General features: G+C 37.4%; 3 protein-coding genes and 1 non-coding gene across 5 annotated transcripts in view; 2 read left to right on the top strand and 2 right to left on the bottom strand.

Annotated features, from left to right (window-relative positions):
* Positions 1–269: 269 nt before the first annotated feature.
* On the top strand, positions 270–6,863 carry LOC111327467 (DNA repair protein RAD51 homolog A). The gene is made up of 8 exons (XM_022931666.2): positions 270–514; positions 1,916–2,171; positions 2,579–2,670; positions 2,942–3,036; positions 3,386–3,499; positions 3,820–3,949; positions 4,095–4,216; positions 4,561–6,863. The coding sequence occupies exons 1-8, from the start codon at positions 431–433 to the stop codon at positions 4,682–4,684; spliced, it is 1,017 nt and encodes a 338-aa protein (XP_022787401.1). The 5' UTR covers positions 270–430; the 3' UTR covers positions 4,685–6,863.
* On the bottom strand, positions 5,449–15,061 carry LOC111327466 (proton-coupled folate transporter). The gene is made up of 7 exons (XM_022931665.2): positions 14,942–15,061; positions 13,749–14,017; positions 12,865–13,085; positions 9,399–10,046; positions 8,708–8,791; positions 7,600–7,771; positions 5,449–6,863 (listed from the first exon to the last, which is right to left on the bottom strand). The coding sequence occupies exons 1-7, from the start codon at positions 14,954–14,956 to the stop codon at positions 6,764–6,766; spliced, it is 1,509 nt and encodes a 502-aa protein (XP_022787400.1). The 5' UTR covers positions 14,957–15,061; the 3' UTR covers positions 5,449–6,763.
* On the bottom strand, positions 8,127–8,199 carry Trnat-ggu (transfer RNA threonine (anticodon GGU)). Its single transcript has one exon. It is a non-coding gene; the product is annotated as a tRNA-Thr (tRNA).
* Positions 15,062–15,100: 39 nt separating the features above from the next.
* The window catches only part of LOC111327465 (zinc finger FYVE domain-containing protein 26), a 37,424-nt gene continuing 31,968 nt past the window's right edge, over positions 15,101–20,556 (top strand). For both annotated transcript variants that reach the window (XM_022931664.2, XM_022931663.2), the window contains exons 1-6: positions 15,101–15,425; positions 16,542–16,626; positions 16,859–16,948; positions 18,386–19,114; positions 19,524–19,691; positions 20,130–20,218. In XM_022931664.2, the coding sequence (XP_022787399.2) occupies positions 15,214–15,425; positions 16,542–16,626; positions 16,859–16,948; positions 18,386–19,114; positions 19,524–19,691; positions 20,130–20,218 (1,373 nt within the window). In that variant the 5' untranslated portion in view covers positions 15,101–15,213. The remainder of the gene's footprint in view (positions 15,426–16,541; positions 16,627–16,858; positions 16,949–18,385; positions 19,115–19,523; positions 19,692–20,129; positions 20,219–20,556) is intronic.

Below are 20,556 nucleotides of genomic sequence, written 5' to 3'. Positions count from 1 at the left end.
GGTGATTCCGTAATCCTTAGTAACCTCCCCTTTAAGCTACGTCACCAAAGTGGCCCCACTTTTATTTAACACCCTTCGATCTCATCGATCTCATTTGTCCTCTCCATCCTAATTTTGAGCAATAAATCATTGTCATCGTACAAGTTCATATGCTATATAAAAGTGTCTAACTAGTTGCTTGAATTATAATAAGGAAATCAAATGTTACTTACAACTTTGAGCAATGTCACGTGACATCATCAAGAGAACATTTTATTTACGCTTACATAACATATCTTAGGTTCCCGCTCTGATTCAAAAACCTTGGCGGCAGTTTTGCGAAGAGTTGAGCTTTTTACTTGTTTGTAGACTAGGATTAGGCTTTATAATTGTCATTTCCAGCATTTAGGTGTTTGTCTGATAGTTATTGTGAAGATTATTTTAGGAAATAATGCAGCGGGAAAGGCAAGAAGAAACTGAACATGACGACGTCATGGAAGAAAACGCGGGACCCTTGCTTATCAACAAACTCGAGGTACAAAGGCAAACAGTAATGGCGTTGCAGTTCGTCATCACAGATAAGATTATTCTCAAGGGTATATTTCTGGTATTTCCCATGTAAAAGTTGAGCTGTAAATCTAAAATATCCACGTCCTTTCAAGCCAAAACGATATCAAACTTTCCACGGGTAATGAGGCGTACATGCATCTTGCCTATCTCGATAAGCTCGACGCCAATTTCAATACACTCTTAACGATCGATGTCCGACGGAATCTCCCTTGAACGCGGCCTAATTTATTGTTATTGTTGCTATGACACATTCTTTGAAATTTCTAATCTAGGAATCGAGAGTCTTCAGGAATCTGACTTTGTAAATCTACCATACCTGTACGTAGGCCGCCTAAGTGATAGATGCTAGCTTCATGATCGATGTGAAGTTATTTATTTTATAAGACTTCCTTGTGATTGTCCTTTAAAAGGGAATAACTATCCATAAAAAGGCTTTCGAACAAAGAACTAGAAAAAACCAAGATTAACATTTAACCCTAGATTAGTGTTAATTGGCCTTTGAACGACTGGTTCCAGAATTCTTGTTGTCAAACGTCTGTTCAGTATTACATAGATCACAGATGACATCAAATGTGGCACATGAGGTGTAGCCGAGTGTGTCACTAATGTCCTTGCCACGTTTTCATTTCTTCTGTGATTTATTGATGTACCAACCCACACCAACACAATCTAGTCTGTAATACTGAGTATCCATGTGGCTGTCTTCCAAGAGATCAAAAAAGGAAACAAACAGAAATGTAGGAATGTTTCAGCTTGTGGTGTAATCGGCAATAGGCGACAAGTTGGAACTTAATGGAATGTTAGAAATCAGGAGAAATTTTGTAAATCACCAGCAGCAAAAGGCATGTGGGATACAAACTTTTTACCTGTTTGCCCCATATCCTAAGTTGGTCATTGTACAAGTAATTTTGGTTTTATCAACTGAGTTGATAATGTAAATTGGCCACTGTGAGAGTTTCAAAGATGACATTTTGAGTGTTAGCCCTTCATCAGAGCAAATAATTAACTCATTCATTCGTTCGCCCTGACAAAGGACTAATGCTTCAAATGTCAGCCTTGGAACTCTTTACGTTGGCCAATTTACATTATCAACTCAGTTGATAAAACCCAAATTATCTTGTTACTCCACCAACTCAGCACCACTGTTTCTTTAGAAGCTTACCTTCATTCATTGCACAAGTAACCTGATGGAAAGTGTAGTCTGATGTACACTTACCAACATATAAGACTTATTTACTTTTATTTGAGCAGTGAATAGGAGTGTATGTGGTATCTCTGTTATTTGGTAAGTTTACAGCTTCTGGAAAAATATGAAAATATAATTACAAAAGATGGCTTATCCCGACTGGCATTTTTTCTTTCTAAGGAGCATGGAATTAGTGCCAATGATGTTAAAAAGCTGCAAGAAGCTGGATTTCACACCATTGAGGCAGTGGCCTACACACCGAAAAAAGCCCTTCTTGCTATCAAAGGTATCAGTGAGGCTAAAGCTGATAAACTTCTCAATGAAGCCTCCAAGCTGGTGCCGATGGGATTTACAACTGCCACAGAATTTCACCAGCGGAGATCAGAATTAGTCATGATTACTACAGGGTCAAAAGAGTTGGACAAGCTTATGCAAGGTTGGTTTAAAACTTTGGTCAAAGACATATACAAGTAATCATCTTCTATTATTCAGTGTTGATAAATAACTTATTTGTGTGAATTTTTACTTTACAGTGCTTAACCCCCTAATATCAGTATGCATATTCTCCATACTGTTCTTTATGCATTTACTCAGTTGACAAGGGGAATTTGTTTAACCATAAAGAGGTTCTTTAGTTGTTGATCTTTTTTTTTTTTTTTTTTATTACATGAAGCCTTTATGTGTGCTTTGCAGGTGATATTGTAAGTCAATCATCAAAGTCAGAGTTAAGACGTACTATTCAAGTAACATGGACTGATGTTTTGTTTTTTAATTATTTTAAGTATTGTCAGTCTTACAGTCTTACATTTGAAAGACCTAACTAGGTTGTTTTTGGATCCAAAGGTGGTATTGAAACTGGAAGCATCACGGAAATGTTTGGAGAATTTCGTACTGGAAAAACCCAACTGTGTCACACAATAGCAGTAACATGTCAGGTAGATGTAATTGATTGTTTAACTTAAATCACATGACATTTTCAAAGCTGAAATTTGAAATGTTTCTGAAAGTTCTACAGTGTCATACACTGTATCTCAAAACGGATCAAAATTAGTTTTGGGAAGTACAGTCTTGTACACTGAAGTGTCTAAATAAAAAGTGACTGTCAGATAGAACAGGATACTGCAACATGATTGCACTGAGTACATACACCTGTACAGAAGAGAATCAATGGTTCTTATGTTTCATGACATTAATTACATCTTACAGCTTCCCATCGATCACGGTGGGGCAGAGGGCAAATGTCTCTACATTGACACAGAAGGCACATTTCGACCTGAAAGATTGGTTGCTGTCGCTGAAAGGTATGGTCAACTACCTGCATTTTAATTTGCATTTTATCGTTTATAATGTTGTTTGACTTGAATGACTTCATGAACTCATAAAAAGATGACTACTAAAAAATAGTCTCAACTGAATAGGCTGATCATGGCTGTTGAATACCAGTATGCTCCTTCCCTCCTCTACTGTCTTGGCTCTTTATGTTCTTAATATTTTTTTGTCCTCTCACTGTCTAGTTAAAACCCAACCCCCCTCTCTTTAGGATCTGAAGATCTCAATTCTAAACTATATTTCTGTTATTCACAAAGAATTGTCTTATTCAAATTTGTTATTGTGAATTGAAGTTTGTATTACATGTACTTTCTGAGACAGATATGGGCTTTCGGGACAAAGTGTTCTTGACAATGTGGCCTATGCAAGAGCCTACAACTCAGATCATCAGTCTCAGCTTCTATTACATGCATCTGCTATGATGGCTGAATCAAGGTACTGATTGGTAAATACAGTGTAAATTAAGTCATGGAATACAACAAGCTTTAGATACAATTACTGAAACCTGTAAGTAATGTAAATTGTAATTTTTTTTTTTTTTTTACCACTCGTCAGTTAGCCTGACTCCTTGACTAGTTTGTCTGACAAAAAGTATGCCAGACCTAGAGAATCAATTTTTTCTAAACCTGTGTTGCACAACTCTGGTATATGAAAATTGTGCAGCATCCATACAATCACCCTTCTCCACTTTGGTAAGTTTCTAAATTTTATTACATCATAAAATTATTTTGATTCTCCATCTCCCATCATTGCAGATATGCTCTCATGATTGTTGACAGTGCCACAGCTTTGTATCGTACAGACTACTCTGGTCGTGGAGAACTGTCTGCTCGGCAGATGCACTTGGCAAGGTTCCTAAGAACACTACTAAAACTTGCAGATGAGGTACATATGCAAATACGCTCTAAATTTGTATTTTATGCAGTATATACCATTTGCATGCAATATTGCACTTTCTTCTTTCTTTTTGGACTGTGCAATGCTTTCTGCCTGTTACTGAATCTTTGATTGCCATAACATTGTCATTCAGTTTGGTGTGGCTGTAGTTATCACAAACCAAGTTGTAGCACAGGTGGATGGTGCTTCCATGTTCCAAGCAGATCCCAAAAAACCAATTGGTGGAAACATCATGGCACATGCATCAACAACAAGGTAATGGCTAATATCAAAACCTTATTCCATAACAAGTTCCTTCAAATGACTTCACAATTGAAGTTTGGTTATAGACTTACCTTAGACTGTACATGTACATGTTGGTGGAAATCACCAGAACAAAGCAAATTCAGTTTACACATTATGAACAGTAGAACTTAAATGCATAAAATGCTGTAGAACTAAAATGCATTGAAAAGAAAGATACAAAGTACCGGTATAAATTAGTGTGAAGTCAACAACTGCTACAATGTCATCAAAAGGAAAACTTTGATATCAGCACACAAGGATTTCCTGCAGGCTCAGAAGTAACAGATCTATATTTTGCTCCTTATTCTCCACAGATTGTACCTCAGGAAGGGAAGAGGAGAGACCAGAATTTGTAAGATATATGACTCGCCATGTTTACCTGAGGCTGAAGCCATGTTTGCTATTAATGCAGATGGCATTGGAGATGCTAAGGACTAAAAGCTGGAAAGACAAAATGTGTTGGTCATGGTTTGCACAATGGATTATGACTCTCAGATGAGTGCATCTCTAATTTAGTAATGAAATTAAATTGTAGATAGAACCATTCTACAAAAGGCATCTAAATCATCTGAAGTAGTAGATCATTGAATGATTTAAACATATAATGCTCCATAATGACTCAGCCAATGCCATCTTAGTGTGTGAGTATACCCACATTATCGTCACTTCTTCACAAGCATTTCTTTCCCTGAGGTTTGCAAGAGGTTAGGGGCCTAACATTGATTAGGCAGACCCACACCCCTGGCAAACCTCTCCCCAACTCATCTTAAATCTTCCTTTTTACCACAATTGGCAGTAATGTTGCAATCTGATTGGCCAATTTGTTGCTGTTGATGAGAGAGCAGACACTGTTGCTCATATCAACATGTCATGCAATGCCTTAATGACTGTGAAAGAATCAATGTATTAATTTTGATGTACTTCCAGTTACTTTGATCAAAACAAATAGACAGTAGTTAAGTGTGGTCTGTACTCTTATTGACACTGATATTATTTTGTCATCATAGTGGTCAAAATTTGTTGCCAACTCACTCAGCTGCTCCTCTTGAGTCCACAACATTTTGACCACTATGGTCACAAATATGAAACCACTGTTCAATGGTTAAGTGGGAGGAGAAATGCACACTTCAAAACTTATTTTACAGTGAGGGTCTGTTTGCCTACTTGTTGTGTTAAAATAAGATTTATGATAAACAATCATACAATCCTATCCATCATATATTTTTTTGTTTTTCTGCTTTGCTATTTTATTTATTCTACTTTTGAATTATTGTTTTATAAAATTAATGTGAAAATTAAATATTGCATCCTCAATACTGGCACCAGATGCAGGTACTCTAATAAATTGATGATTCTGCTGCATATAATATTAATATTATTAGAACATTGCTGATTTGACAATAGAGAAAATCATTGGCTGAAATCATTCTCAACATCTAGAATTTGGAAATACCAATGGCATGAAGATACTAATTTGTCACTTTGTTGTCTGCTTGTGCATTATGATCTCCAAATTGAATGTTGCTCCTCACTGTAAACCAAACATTCTCTTAGCATTTTGTGAGTTTTGGTTTTCTGACTTTGCCATTAAATGGTGCCAGAAAAAAATTGCACCATTTGTAATCAGCAATGACTCAACTTCTCACTATTTACATTCAGTGCTTTACATTTGTATAAAAACATTCATTTAATATCATATTCTACATTTTGCAAAATTTGTGGGCATTAAAGCCAAATTAAAAGACCTGTTTACCTTGTAATATACAATTTGCCTTTTACATGTTCAATTTATACTGCGTGTTTCTGAAAACTGCCAGTTCAGTTGCCTATCGTGTAACAATTGCAAATAGTAAACTACACCATGCATGTCTTCCTGGTGAGATTTAAATAAATTAAAAATTCAATAGAGCAGTTTTCAATCGAGTGTCAAAGCCAAAACCAAAGTAAACACAACTACCAATCAGAGCAAACTTTAACATCATCAGTGAGAACTCAAAGTCAAAAGGGTTACCTACTTGAAGCATGTGAAAACACAGGTGACCAAGTTGGAATTGGTTTTACTTTTGCATCTAATTGGTTCAGATGGTGGCACAAGTTTTCAAAACCAATCACAGAGCAAAATAAAGCAAAACCAATGCAACCTAGGATCACTCTTAATACTCAATTGAAAACTGCTCTTCAGGCAAAAGACATCTGCAGTGTTTCAACTAGATGATAGCTAAGGATGGTAGTTAAGTGTTTAGAAATGAGGTGGAATCATTTCTCAGATAATTGTGATGAGAATAAAGCTGCAGCATAGATGGTTAGAAAATTTGTTGATGTTCCTTTTCTTGGGTGGAGGTGTCTGTGTTGTTCATGATGCTCAAAAGGCTGATAATGCTATCCAGTGGATAGTGTTATCAAAACCTATTGCCTGAGCTTATCAACCAGCTAGATGTTAATCCTAATCAATGGATAGTGTTGTCCACCCTGGGGCCACAACTGGGGCCAGATGACTTGTGACTTGTGTTTTTCAAGTTAGATCCTTTCCTGTTTGCTGTATGACTTTACTGGATTTTCATCGTCAAGAAGAGGAGGGAATTCCTTTGGCTTTGAGGGTTTACTCCTCTGAATGACCCTAACATAAAGAGAAAGGAAAAATAAAAATTGAGATGGTATTTGAAATCACAATGACTGCGCATAACGAGCCCATTATAAGGGCAAGTGCAATTTTGTCTTTGAAACATTTACAAGTGCCTATTTGCACCAAATTGCGAGTGGAGGAATCTTGCTAGTAATTATTAATAATTCACATGAAAAAATCATCACAGATAGTCAAGACAGACAAAAGTGTGACAGCCTGCACATGTTATTTATAATTTGCACCCTTGTCTCAACTTTGCACCCATGTTACAGGACAAATGTACTCATTTTCACCTGGGAGATGCAGATCATTTTTACATGTATATTATTACTACCTGTATTTAGAACTACATGTAGTGCTCATTCATCCTTTCCCTTTAATATAATTATTGTCAAGGTTGGTTTTATGAGTGAAATCTTGCATTTGTTTTTTTCTATTCATTTTTGTCTAACATTTTAAATTCTTAATTACATTTCACAAACATAAAAGGTGTTGGATAATGATACAAGTAAAAGTTATGTGATGAGAGGATAGCGGTGAGTGGAGATTGGAGGCCCCTATTGGGATTCAAATGTGAAATTGTTAATTCAGTTGGTCAGGGGAAATTTATTTTTGTCAGTCAAAATTGAGTCAGAGAAAAGTCATATTGGAACTTCAAAAGTGGCAACCATATTATTAATGAAAATTGTTATTATCATTGTAATTAATAAATATTTAGTTATTTACTCACAAAATAAGGACCATTGGGATGAGAAGGAGACCAGCATTGATGAAGAAGGTAATTCCTGCCACATATTTTCCTTTTAGTTCAGTTACAGTCCATGTGTAAAGTGGATTAAAAATCAGCTGACTACAAAAATTACACAGACTCTCTAGAGATGCTAGAATAGCAAAAAGAGCTCCTGAACAGAAAAGAAAGATACCTCATGAACAATTAGATAAAGTTAATATTAATAATAAAACTGAAATTGAAGAAAAAAACAGATAAAATAAATTTATTATTAGGTCATAACACCCAACGAATTCAGCAAAGGAGCGATTGGGGGAAACTGGGAAGAAGGGTCCACAATGATTCAGAAAAAAATAGGATTGTTTTTCACTATAAAGCCTTTTGAAAAATCAGCTATGATATGTTTCAAGTGAAGCAAATTTCAAATAACTGCAGTTTAAGAAAATGAAAATGAAAGTGATCTTTACAGTAATGAGCACTACTAATCAAAGTAGTTGTAGTAAAAATATTAGGCTTGAAAGAATTTCAGGCCTGTATGGGATTTGAACCCATGACCTCTGCAATACCAGTGCAGTATTCTACCAACTGAGCTAACAAGCCAACTGGGAGCAGGTTATTATTTTGGTTCATAATAAACCTGTGAAGTAATGAGTCAATGACTGTGAATATATGAAAATCATATAAGTGAACTGCATTTTAAGAAATGAATACAAAAGCGATCTTTGCATTAATGAACATTAAGTAGTGGTGAAAATAAAGCTGCAATTCACATACAGTTCATGAACAGGCCTGAATTTTCTTTCAGGCCTTACTTTCACTACTGCTTAAGTAGTTTTCATTACTACAAATATCACTTTCATATTGAAAGCTCTTGATTTTTAAAACAAATTCTCCTCGTCAGCACCTTAGAAATTGTATAGAGAACGGTATGGAGAATATTCACACTGATGACAGGGTGTAAAGAGTCAGAAGGTTTTTTAATACAAAGTGATTCACATGTATAAGGGACAGTGTATGCATAAAGAAGTAACAACTTGTTATTAGGTTTGAATTTTTTTTTTCCCCAAAAAGGAGTATCAATGTCTCACTTAGTATTTAGGGTATGTACCTTGCTCTTCTTTGTTGACCAACCTGGACATTTCAGCCCTGATACACGGTTGTGGAACTCCACTAAAGAAACCAACAATGGTTGCTACAAGTTTAAAATGATATATGTTTTAGTATATACTAAAACAGAAGATAGCGTTAAAGGCGTGCTCTGATTTTTCACTCAAACTCCAAATAACCTTCCACTCATAAGACAGTGACCAGCATCCAGTTTCTCCTTACATAATTTATATCAAGGTGTGACACTAAATTTTCAACTGACTAGCCAAGTGGCTAGTGACATCTCAGACATTACCACAATTTCAGTTTGTTTACTAGCCAAACTGGGCTGATGGAAATCGAAAACCACTGGCCAAAACTGAATTTCTACTAGTCTGGGGCTAGCAGGCTACTGTTAGTGTTGAGCCCTGTATATCACCCTGAATCAAACATTGAAATCGGGAGAGAAAAGGAGATAGAAACCAAATAAAGGAGCTCTTGATTGTTGAACAAATCCTTTTCAGCACCTTACAAATGTAAAGAGAACAGTATAGAGAATATGCATACTGATGTTAGATTGCAAGAGGTTTTAACAAACCTAATTGTTAAAAAACACTAACTTTAATCATGGTATTTCATAAGTTTCCTGGAAGTTACCCATGTAGAAGGTGCTTATCAAATTAAAATGTCAAGAACAAACTAATTTGCCTTACCTAAAAACATTTCCAATGTGGTCCTGGAAAATCCAATCATTATTAGACTTCCCATGAGAAAAATTATTCCCATTTGAACAGCACCAAAGTTAGAGACACCTAAACATGAACAAAGTTTGATACCAACCACAGCTCCAACAGCTTTAGAAAACAATGTTGTCCCAAGAAAATAACCAATAACCGATGACCCCCAGCAAAGAGGAGTTCTCTTACCAAAGAGAACCAACAATGTCTGTACAACAAATCCAGCTAAGTAAACAAGAACTGCACAAATGAGGAGAGTGATAAGTACCCAGCGTCCTAATCTATTTTTGAAGTAAACTGTAAAAATGGATTTGATGCTGTTGCATGATAAGACTGCTGTGTTCTTCTTAAGTTCTGGTGGTAATGATTCAGGGAGAAAGATTACAACATACACAAGATTCAGCAAATGCAATGCCAGCATCACCAGATATACAGACTCATAGCCATATTTCTTGATCCATACTCCACTGCTAAAGTATACTACTGTTCCACAAATAAAAGCAATAGCTTCGAGAATGCCAAGCCTTAATGCTCTGGAATCTGGTGGGGATGTGTCTGCAACATAAGCGAGCAGTGCAAGAACCATAGTAGGATAATAGCCACCCAGACCAGCCAATGCACTTGCTGCCAGATAGAAAATAGCAATTTTAAAAACAAACAAACAAACAAAAAAAAGAAATGAAATGAAAAAGCACTCCTTCCAAGCTAATGACAGATTGAGATAGACTAAAATTAATAACGTTAACATTCAACTGACTTTACATGTCAACACATCTCACTTAAGGGTGGGAAAAATGTATTCTGGCAGATTAATAAAGGGGGTAAGTTTCTAATTAGGAAAAAATAAACTGTGGTGCTGCATCAGTATAGGGTATTACAAGATCATTGGGTTTTATCAACTGAGTCAAATTTCTGAATTTCGAGCACAGTTAGTCAAAGCAAAGATCAGCTGAGCATTGCAGATGGGTGCATGATGGGAAGCTAAAGAAAAGATAATTATTTAACTTGTATATATTGGTTTCATTTAACAACTCAAAATTATTTACCATGACCTTCTTTTGTTTAGAAATTATTGTCCTCAGGTTCTGTTTTTGAATTTGGGGATCAAATTTCTAGTTTCATTTCCATTAACATTTTATTTTCATTGCTTTCTATGGGAGAGATAACAGATAAATGTGTCTATACAATTGACACTTCATTGTGTTATGGAGAGTGCGTTGCGTTACGGAATTGCTAAAAATAGAACTGAGGAAGTTTCTAGAACACTTAGTCATGCTGACTCATTGAGAACTTTTAATGGAACTTTCTAGGACAGGACCCTTAGTCAGCATATTTTGTTATGATGCAATAGTGATGTCGATCATGATACTAAAAATAGTTGTATTACAGATCCCTAGAACATTTTGTAAAACATATATAAGGAGTTGTGATCTGTTAAAGTGAGGCCTTTTTTCAGTGAGTTAGTGCTGTTGCGAAGAGCCCAGGAGCTAGTGTTGTTACTGGAATTGTCAGCCGTATGGAAGGCTACATTGGAGAAGGTTTAAGTGGACATCGATATGTTATGAGGATCACTGAAGAGAACTGTGAGTTGTGCAGTAGTGTACTGAGGTTATAGTTTTGTAGAGGGCTCAGCTAGGATAAGATGTTAATTATTGTGTTGGTATTGCTCCATAGTAAGATTATTACGTCAGTTAATAAAGTAGTTGAGTTGGTATGAGTTGTATCTTTTCTGGTGGTTGAGAAAATACCGTAACAATTGAACTGAAAGGGGGCAACTATTATTATTTTTTTTTGTTTTATTACTTTTTACCAAGTGTGAGAAGAATAAGGATTGCAACATTTTACTATTTGCTGCGGTTCGAAGAATAGCAGCAAATTCATGTTTTCACGGTTCACCAAAGTTTTGACAGTTGCTATGACAACATCAGAGATGAGAGCATGTGCTGGCAGGATTTTCCTGAGGGAAATCATTCTACACTGGCATTGCTGCAACCTGCAGGTTCTTCTTTAGTTTTATTTTATTTACTAAGTGCACTTTTCATTCTGTTTTCATGTTCTTGTCATTTGATAACCTTTCTCCCTCAAGGTTGTTGTTAAGTGCCTGGCTCTACATTTGGGAGGGATCAGGTTTCCTCCAAAATAAAGGGGGTTTTTCCTGACGGGTAGCAGGCACACTAGTTTATCATGTATCATGATTGCCGTTACAATCAATAAATTGGGTCTGTTGCTCGCCGGAAGCCGGGCTCTATCCGTGTGGAGCTTCTAATCTTGTGCAGCAGCCAGTATCCTATTTACCAGTGAAAAGTTGTTGTTTATTGTCTGATTGACAGTATAGGGTAAACTCATTATATGAGATTTTTAGGGACATTAAATACCGTATTTCCTTGCATAAGCACCTGGGTGCTTAATACCTAAACTTCTGGCCAAAGGGATGGGTGATTACTGGAAGGAGGATGCCTTACTGAGGGGGGACTTATTAAGTTACTGTGGCAATAGCTAGGACAAAAAATGTTCAAGAACAGTTAATGCACATTAAAGGAACTCTACAAGCACATGGAGATAGAAATATCTGGAAGTGATTAAAATGGAAAGAAACTATTCTCTTATATTAATTCCACTGTAGTTGAAGTTGAAAAAGGTATAAATAAGGTGATAATGAAAAAAGGTTCTCCTTCTATTCCTAATATTTAAGAAAGTGAGGGAGGTGAGGAGTGCTTACATTGTATTTGAGGGAGGTGCTCGTTTGACATTATGGCCAAGGGGGTGTTGGTGCTAATTCAGGGAAGGGCACTTATCAGAGTGTAGGTGCTTATTTGAGGGGGGTGCTCGTTTGACATTATGGCCAAGGGGGTGTTGGTGCTAATTCAGGGGAGGGCACTTATCAGAGTGTAGGTGCTTATTTGAGGGGGGTGCTCGTTTGACATTATGGCCAAGGGGGTGTTGGTGCTAATTCAGGGGAGGGCACTTATCAGAGTGTAGGTGCTTATTTGAGGGAGGTGCTCGTTTGACATTATGGCCAAGGGGGTGTTGGTGCTAATTCAGGGGAGGGCACTTATCAGAGTGTAGGTGCTTATTTGAGGGGGGTGCTCATTTGACATTATGGCCAAGGGGGTGTTGGTGCTAATTCAGGGGCGGAGGGCACTTATCAGAGTGTAGGTGCTTATTTGAGTGGGGTGCTCGTTTGACATTATGGCCAAGGGGGTGTTAGTGCTAATTCAGGGGAGGGCACTTATCAGAGTATATATATATATATATATATAATAATACCTCAAGGTTTAGGTTACTTGAACTTTTACTGCAGTAAAAGTTCAAGTAACCTAAACCTTGAGGTATTATTATCCATGGCTCTAGCCCTGCTATTGAGCACTTTTTAGTAGATGAAGATCTCATTCCGCTATTTTGGTTATATATATACATACAAGAGATCAGAAATCAGACACACCTATCATAAAGACATAGATTGGAAGTTTCCAGTGAATAGCTGCCAGAATAATCAAGGCATCCAAAGCACTTCCAATAGATGCTGTTATCATGGGTCCCTTTCTTCCCCTTTTGTCTGACCATGAACCAAGGAAACAAGCCGTAAAGATAGCAGGGAGCGTCAGTGCCATGCTCACATATAAGATGTACTGAGAGGCTTTTTTGTGTACTTTATCATCAATGCTGCAAATTGTAAAAAAGTAAAGAGAAAATAACTATTGATAATATTTTATATCTAAAAGAAGAAAAATTTAATTTAAACTGCCAAAGAAAGAAATTGAACAAGTAAAGAAATGATCCTTGCAGGTGAACTGTAATTTTAGTGAAAAAGTCCAGGCCTCAACCAGATTCAAACATGTGGCTCCTTTACACTAGCTGGATGCAACCACACAATAGGAGCAGGGCAAATTTTTTTGGGTTTTTTTATCCCATAGAAAAGAAAAGGCCATGTAAAATTTTTCTCATGAGGTATTTCCCACTGTCTTTAACATTGTTCTCTAATAACAGCCACTAAATAAAAGCATAACTCATCCCTGAGTCTCTGGCAAAGACAATTGCCCCCCTCCCACTGTACCAGAGGCGACAGGGAAGATTAATCCATGTCTAGGGGAAGAGAAGAGTGGGACAATGATTCAAATGATAGATTACCAGTACTATCTTCCTCACCGCACTAGGATTTAATCATACTGAGCCCTCAAAAAACATTTTGTTTTCCTCCTTCACTGACAAAGATGGATTTGCACTATAGGTCCAATACTGATCCTATCAAGATCTTCTAATAATTGTGACAAAGTAACAATATTTAATGAAATCACACAGGAATTGCCTGTAGTATCATGTACTTACCTGTGTTCAGAACTATTATCGTAACGAGGATTACAGATAGTGTCTTTGTCATCTTCCCCAGGTGCTTTCAGGTCTTCCCTGGCTCTGTCATATAAATACTGTTGTATAACTGGGATTTCCAAAATTATACCAGTCAGATAAAGGAAAATGACTATTTCCACAGTCAAGGACCTGTGAGGATTGTTCCTCCATGAAATTGGCTGGTGGTTGCTGAATGTTCTTGTTGTACCATTTGGGGTATCTTCTATTTCATCAACAGTAACAGGCTCCTAGAAAAAAATACAAAACAAAACAGATAGAAACATAAAATAATCCCTACTGAGCTAATTCAGTAAGAAATGTGACGTCCTCTGGTTTGTGCGCTGGACTCTGGATCAAGATATCCTGGTTTATACTCTGGCTGCATCGCTGTGTTGCATTCCTTGGAAGGACCCTTTCTTCTCATACGGTGTGTCTCTCAATCTACCCTCCCCCCCCCCCCCCCCATGGGGTGAGGGGAACCATTCAGAGAACCATTCAGAGAAACTTGCAGAATTGCTTAATGGAAAAGGGGAAGAAAATCACCATGGAAACTAGTCTCTTGTATGGCTTTTTCTGTAAGGGTTTATACTCTTTACCTCAGGGGTAGCATGGGGGTGTGGTGTAATTTAAGGAGAGGGGCAATAATTCCATCATTGAACGCCAAGGCAAACATAATTTGCATTAGTGTTGCATATAAAAGCGACAGTCGCGTTGAGCTACCTCCAATGCATAAACCTTATATTTCTAATGTTCCTGAATATCTTAAATTGCTTAAACTTTTCTCATCACTACTCGTGTCTGCAGCAGCAAATTATTCATCCCTTTTCGGGTTAAGCCCGGTTGACACGGAAACTTCCGATTTCACAATAATCGTTTCACTTTCCAGTAGTGATCTTCAAATTTAAAATTAACCTCAGCGCGCAAACCACATATGTCAACTTATACATAAACGGTTTTTTTGTACGAAGTTGCAAATACTTTGAACGGTTACTTTTCCTGAAGCTATTAAACTGTGCACGACTAGCCAGCTAATCGAGTTTACGCACACCAGTGTTACAAGTTTGCACTGCATGATCAAGGGTTAAGTGACAAGCAAACTTGGTCGACCATCGAATGTAGAAGAAAGTGAAAAAAAAAAAGCTTCAAATGTATTTAAAATTTGAAATACCCACCTCACCCGACATCATGAAATAGGCGAAACAGGTGACAATTTTAGAACATTCTGTTGCAAGATACGGAAGATAAATTCTAAAACACCAATGCGACTCTTCAGGAATTCTTACACGATTGAATTTTCTCCACGAACTAGTTCCCAGTCACGTGCCGAGTTCCTTGACTTAAGACAACATCAAACAGGGAAGGAGGAATAATATGAACCTATGTACTAAGACACACTCTAGTCTGCATCGTAGTAAGGACCGTATTGAAAAATTGACAGCCCAGTATGAGTGAACAACTCCCGTTGAGCCACCCTTTTGATCGTGAGGAGGAGACTTCCTTACAACAACTATTTACTGCATTTTGTAATCACCTGACTCTGGGTCAATGGGAACTTGCTCGAGTGTGTTTGCGAGGCTTGTTCAAACAGCGCCACAAGCTCGACAAACCTTTGAAAGAGATTCTGAGGGCGATCATTGATCAACCACATCATGCAAGGTAACGAAACTCGTACTTTGGAGCCCGGGAAGCTTTGAACAGAAGTATCGTGGTCGTGTATCAGTTGACAATGATATTTATACTCTTACATTTAAATCTGTCAGTGGATCTGTGTACTGAGACGGTAATTGTGAATGCCTTCACGTTCTTAAACATCTTTTATATCACTTTTATGAAATTCTCACGAAATGCCATTTATCTGTGGATATTTAAAGAACTTAATAATATTTTGAAGGAATTTTTATTATTTATGATATTCCACAGTTCATAACTCCCCTCCCCTACCCCTTCGATAGGTTGCTTTGGGTACTTTGGTTTGTTGCCGTAATGGTATAGGGTTATACAGTGATAATCTTATTTGGCTAACCTAGCTTAACTGAGTAATCAGTGAGTTTGCTTTAGTCCCGACATTTTCTATGAAATCCTTTAACCCAGCATCTAATTTCTAAGTCAGTAACTAATTAATATCCCCCCTGAATCACGCATTTAGATCACAAGATTGAAGGAAACCATCACAAACCAAAGATGCTCATGATTGTTAAACAAATTCTCCTTTCCAGCACCTTAGAAATATATAGAGAACACTATGGAGAATACCCATGCTGCTGTTAGGGTGCAGAGAATTAATGTGACAACTAGACAGTCAGTGATTGACATTGATAATCATAATTATAAGATCTGGTAGTCACTCTTTCCCTTCCAAATCAAGGGATTTAATGTAGTTTGCAGAACTAACAGATATTGAATTTTGCATACCCTAATTATTTCTTTGAATAAGTGCCCAGTCTCTAATTAGCACCCTCCCCGAGAAAGAGCCCACTCTCTAGGCCATGCTATCAAACAAGCACCCCTCTCAAATAAATGCCCCCCTTCCCTTTCCTCACTTTCTTGTTTGAATTGCAGGATCACTTAATTTATAACTTTTTTAAGCTTCAACCACAATGGGATCTGAGCACTGATGTTATAGTTTCCTAATAAGTGTTCCCCTAAATTATGTGCCCTCCTTATGAATGAAGCATCCTCCTCTAATGGAAATTTTGAATAAAACCCTGGGTGCTTATTCAAGGAAAAGCTGTATTATATATTAATCACTCTTACTAATTACTTTCTTGTCAGTTATGGATCTTGGTCTGTTCCATCTCCATTCCATTTATCATGGTTATGTTTGGTGGAGTATTTGGATCTTTTTACTGATGAAGAGGTAAGTGTTTTTGTCTGACTTGCATGTACTTATACATTTACTTTATTTTCTTTTCTAGCTTTTTTATCGTCTCATTTAGTTAATTAATGTTAGAGGTGTCAAATGGTATAGTTTACCTTGAAAAACTGTCCCTGAGTAAGAGGATTCTTAAGGAAAATATATGTCATAACAATTCAAAAATCATTAAAATCTGACTTTTGAACTATTGTTTTCTGATTAATATGCAACACAGGACCAGATTCCAGAGCCTATTGTCAAGAAAGTGGAATTTCGTCTTCTTCTCCACTTTGCTTGTCGGCATGCCCCTCAAGTTGTGATTCAGGTAATTAAACTTTCACAACTGTTTAGTTTTAGATGACCTTATTACTACTCATACATGTAGTTGAAACAATTACTATTGTTATCGATAATTACAAGAGATTGTGAAAAGTCTATCTAAGTCTCTTGGACTTGTGGAAAAAGTGGTTTTGTTTTTGCAGGTGACAATACTCTTGTATTCACTTCATTTGCCACTCATGTTTCAGAATCTGAAATTCTTGACGAATTATTTTACAACTTTCTAAATTGTTCCAGAAAATATGCACAACCCCATCAAAGCTGTAAATGGTGTCTGGGTTGACTGACTCAATATCCTCTGGAAATTTTAGATTTTGTGTATGGGTTATCAATAAAAGCCCATTACCAGTGGTCTACTGCTTCTTGTAAGACTTCTGAAACTGCCTTCTGTTTAGCCTGTGAGCAGGCTCTTGTGTCAAATTTCCCCTTACAGCTCAGTTGCCTATTATACCATTGAATAAAGGCTGATAGTTTCGAAAGAAACTGTTTGGGGCTGCATCGGTGGGAGTAACGAAATAATTTGGATATATCAACAAAGTTGAAATGGTAAATTGGCCACCGTAATGATTACAAAAGCTGACATTTCAAGCGTTAGCCATTCGTTGGAGCAAATAGAGGAATTGTGGGTTGTGTGGGCTTTTAAAGGCAGAAAAAGGAGCTACGTTATTGGTGGGAACATGGCAACGAGAAAATCAAGAATAAATTAGTGGAATGAAAAGCGTTCATTGATCCCTGTGGGATTTAGACTGCCGGTTTGAAAGATGAGCTTTTGTTCAAGATTTTTACGGCTTTCTGTGCTACCTAAGTGTAAGGAAAGACCACAGATTTCCATATGCGGTCTTTCCTTACACTTAGGTAGCACTTCTGCCTTTAAAAGCACACACAACCCACAATTCCTCTATTCGCTCCAACAAAGGGCTAACACTCGAAATGTCAGCTTTTGTAATTGTTACGGTGGCCAATTTACCATTTCAACTTTGTTGATATATCCAAATTATTATACCATTGGCAGCCATGCACTTACAGAAATATTTAGTAAAACCCCTTTTTGTGACTTCCTTCATTTTGAGGTGAAGTTGGCTGATGGTGACAGTATGGTGAAGTCCATAAGGGGGTATAACTCTTGAAATTAGGGAACCCTGAAAAAATGCTGGTGGGAGGTGAGTTGTAGGGTTGATGCTTAAGAACCCTTGCAGGGTTTTCTTGCACTGCTTCACTTCTAAAGACACAGCTTGAATGACAGCCTGCTTATTGTCAAGGTTAATTTCATTGTAAACAATTTACTACACAGTGTTATGCGCATGTAAGAGAAAATTTCAAACCGGCAGGCACCACAGGGTTACCCGCTACCACCTGTAAAAAAAAAAACTGTTATATGCAGTTGATTGTGGAAAAATAAATAGCTGTTTTCATTAATTTGCAGGATATAGATGATTACCACAGCCAAATTGTTTACAGAGATCCCGACCTGTTTGCCTCTGGAGTGTCTGACCTTCCTTCTTCCACATTGTCCTACTTGAAACAGCTCTTATCTGAAAGTCCTCAATTTGGGCAGGCTTTGATTAATGACCTCACCTCCAAAGGGAAGGGCTTTTTGAAAAATAATCAGCTGTTGCAACAGTTGTATTTAGACCTTATCAACGAGCAACTGATGGCCTTAGACTCTGAGGCTGTGGAAGTCGATGGTTTAAGTTGCTCTTCTGTCTCTGAGAATGACAGCTCTGTAAAGTGTGCCACCAAACAATGTAAATTCATCTATCAAATGCTTGCTTACATGGACCCAAGTCCTGAAATGCTGAGCCTTTCCAAGTGTCTGGATGATCTTTTCAGGGACCTCATAACTCGAAGTGCAAATAGAAAAGACAGTGTCTTAGACAGAGGCACTTTATACTCCTGCTTTCTCAGCCAGTCGTCAACTTATTTGATTGAAAAGTTTTGTTTCATTGAAAATCAGATGCGGTTTGTAATTAGTAATCTTCCTGAGTTGCCATTGTCAAGAACAATGCCACAAAGATTCAAACAACCACCTACGTTAGATGGTCTCTCTGTTCATGTTTGTTATGCCCAATCCTTTATGGAAGATAGGAGAGAAGCCTGGAAATTTCTGTTCTTCCATGCTCTCAATGGAAATCATATCTTGGAGAACATAGTGGTAAGAAGATATCCATTTTATATTAAATACACTGGTGGTATGAACCTGTTGGGGAATTATTCAAGAGATGTTTTTACTTATTCTGTTTTTTAGTTATTTTTTGTTAAGGATTGATTTTATAGGTGACATGTTAGCACAATGGGACTTGAAATGAGCACATAAAAACATTGTTATTATCATCATCATCATCATCATCATCATCATTATTATTATTGTTATATTCTGGGTGTTAATAGGGGTACTGTAAGTAAGTGGTAAGCATGCTGGCCTGTGAGTAAAATGATTATGCCATGTAGCCTACTATTTTTTGCTAGCCTTAATGTGACACTTTAGTATATTCTAATAATTATTGTGGAAATGAAGAAATTGTTCTTGATACAAATGGCACCATGTTTTCAATATGTTGCAGGAAACAGCTCTTGTCTTCATTAGAGAAAGTGATTTTTCCAAGCTGACACAGCTTCTGTCTCCTGTGGAGTTTTCCAGACTCAAGCCACTTGTTCTTCTCTTGGGCTGGCCTTTTTGCTACAGCTGTGAAAATGCCAAAAATCTACTGGAAGCTCTCTGGAATCCAATGGTAAGCTTTGGCTGCACCTCGTGAGTCCACAACATTTTGACCACTGTGATAACGAATATCATTGTCGATAAGAGTACACACCATTTGAAGCCACTGTCGATTTGTTTTTTACCACAATATTTACGTCAAATAGAACGATTCTTTCTGTGCGTCACACGCTGCGTGACACATTGACGCAAGCAACGTTGTATGTACTCTTATCGACAACGGCAAATTGGCCAATCAGATTGCGACATTGTCGTCAAATTTGGTAAAATGTAGGAATAAAAGTGGTCTCCATATGCTATGGTTTAATGAGATAAGCTCTAGAGCTCCACTGATGTGGCACACTTGGCACGCTTGCATACAGTGTATGTCAGAGCCATTTTGATATATCTGCAATGATCTGTGCACAGCCGAGGAGCTTAAAATCAACTCTTATTTTCCCTTGGATTTTAGGAAAAAGCTGCCCATCCGTCGCTTCACCAAGCCTGTCAGAAACTGGCTTATCAAGTCCAACTGGTTCAGTGGTGTACAGAAAAAGCTCGGTAAGGGCAAAGGGAGGGTGAAGTTTAGAGTGTTTGCTGCATCATACCTTGTGCTGTGCAAAGGGAGGGTGAATTTTAGAGTGTTTGCTGTATCTCACCTTGTGCTGTACAAAGGGAGGGTGAAGTTTAGAGTGTTTGCAGTATCATACCTTGTGCTGTACAAAGGGAGAGTGAATTTTAGAGTGTTTGCTGTATCTTACCTTGTGCTGTACAAAGGGAGGGTGAAGTTTAGAGTGTTTGCAGTATCATACCTTGTGCTGTACAAAGGGAGAGTGAATTTTAGAGTGTTTGCTGTATCTTACCTTGTGCTGTACAAAGGGAGGGTGAAGTTTAGAGTG

Source organism: Stylophora pistillata, chromosome 6 (assembly GCF_964205215.1).
Source record: "Stylophora pistillata chromosome 6, jaStyPist1.2, whole genome shotgun sequence".
NCBI classification, from domain to species: domain Eukaryota; kingdom Metazoa; phylum Cnidaria; class Anthozoa; order Scleractinia; family Pocilloporidae; genus Stylophora; species Stylophora pistillata.
The sequence above is the reverse complement of the archived record's forward strand: the minus strand, read 5'-3'. Positions and strand labels throughout refer to the sequence as shown.

What these genes read in the sequence shown, in the direction of transcription:
- LOC111327467 (XM_022931666.2), top strand. Translation starts at nt 431, where the DNA reads ATGCAGCGGGAAAGGCAAGAAGAAACTGAACATGACGACGTCATGGAA. An exon ending in TTGGTTGCTGTCGCTGAAAG is followed by an intron (nt 3,037 to 3,385) that starts GTATGGTCAACT and finishes TTTCTGAGACAG; the next exon opens with ATATGGGCTTTCGGGACAAA. An exon ending in GCACATGCATCAACAACAAG is followed by an intron (nt 4,217 to 4,560) that starts GTAATGGCTAAT and finishes TATTCTCCACAG; the next exon opens with ATTGTACCTCAGGAAGGGAA.
- LOC111327466 (XM_022931665.2), bottom strand. An exon ending in GATAATAGTTCTGAACACAG is followed by an intron (nt 13,086 to 13,748) that starts GTAAGTACATGA and finishes TACAATTTGCAG; the next exon opens with CATTGATGATAAAGTACACA. An exon ending in CACATTGGAAATGTTTTTAG is followed by an intron (nt 8,792 to 9,398) that starts GTAAGGCAAATT and finishes TTAAACTTGTAG; the next exon opens with CAACCATTGTTGGTTTCTTT.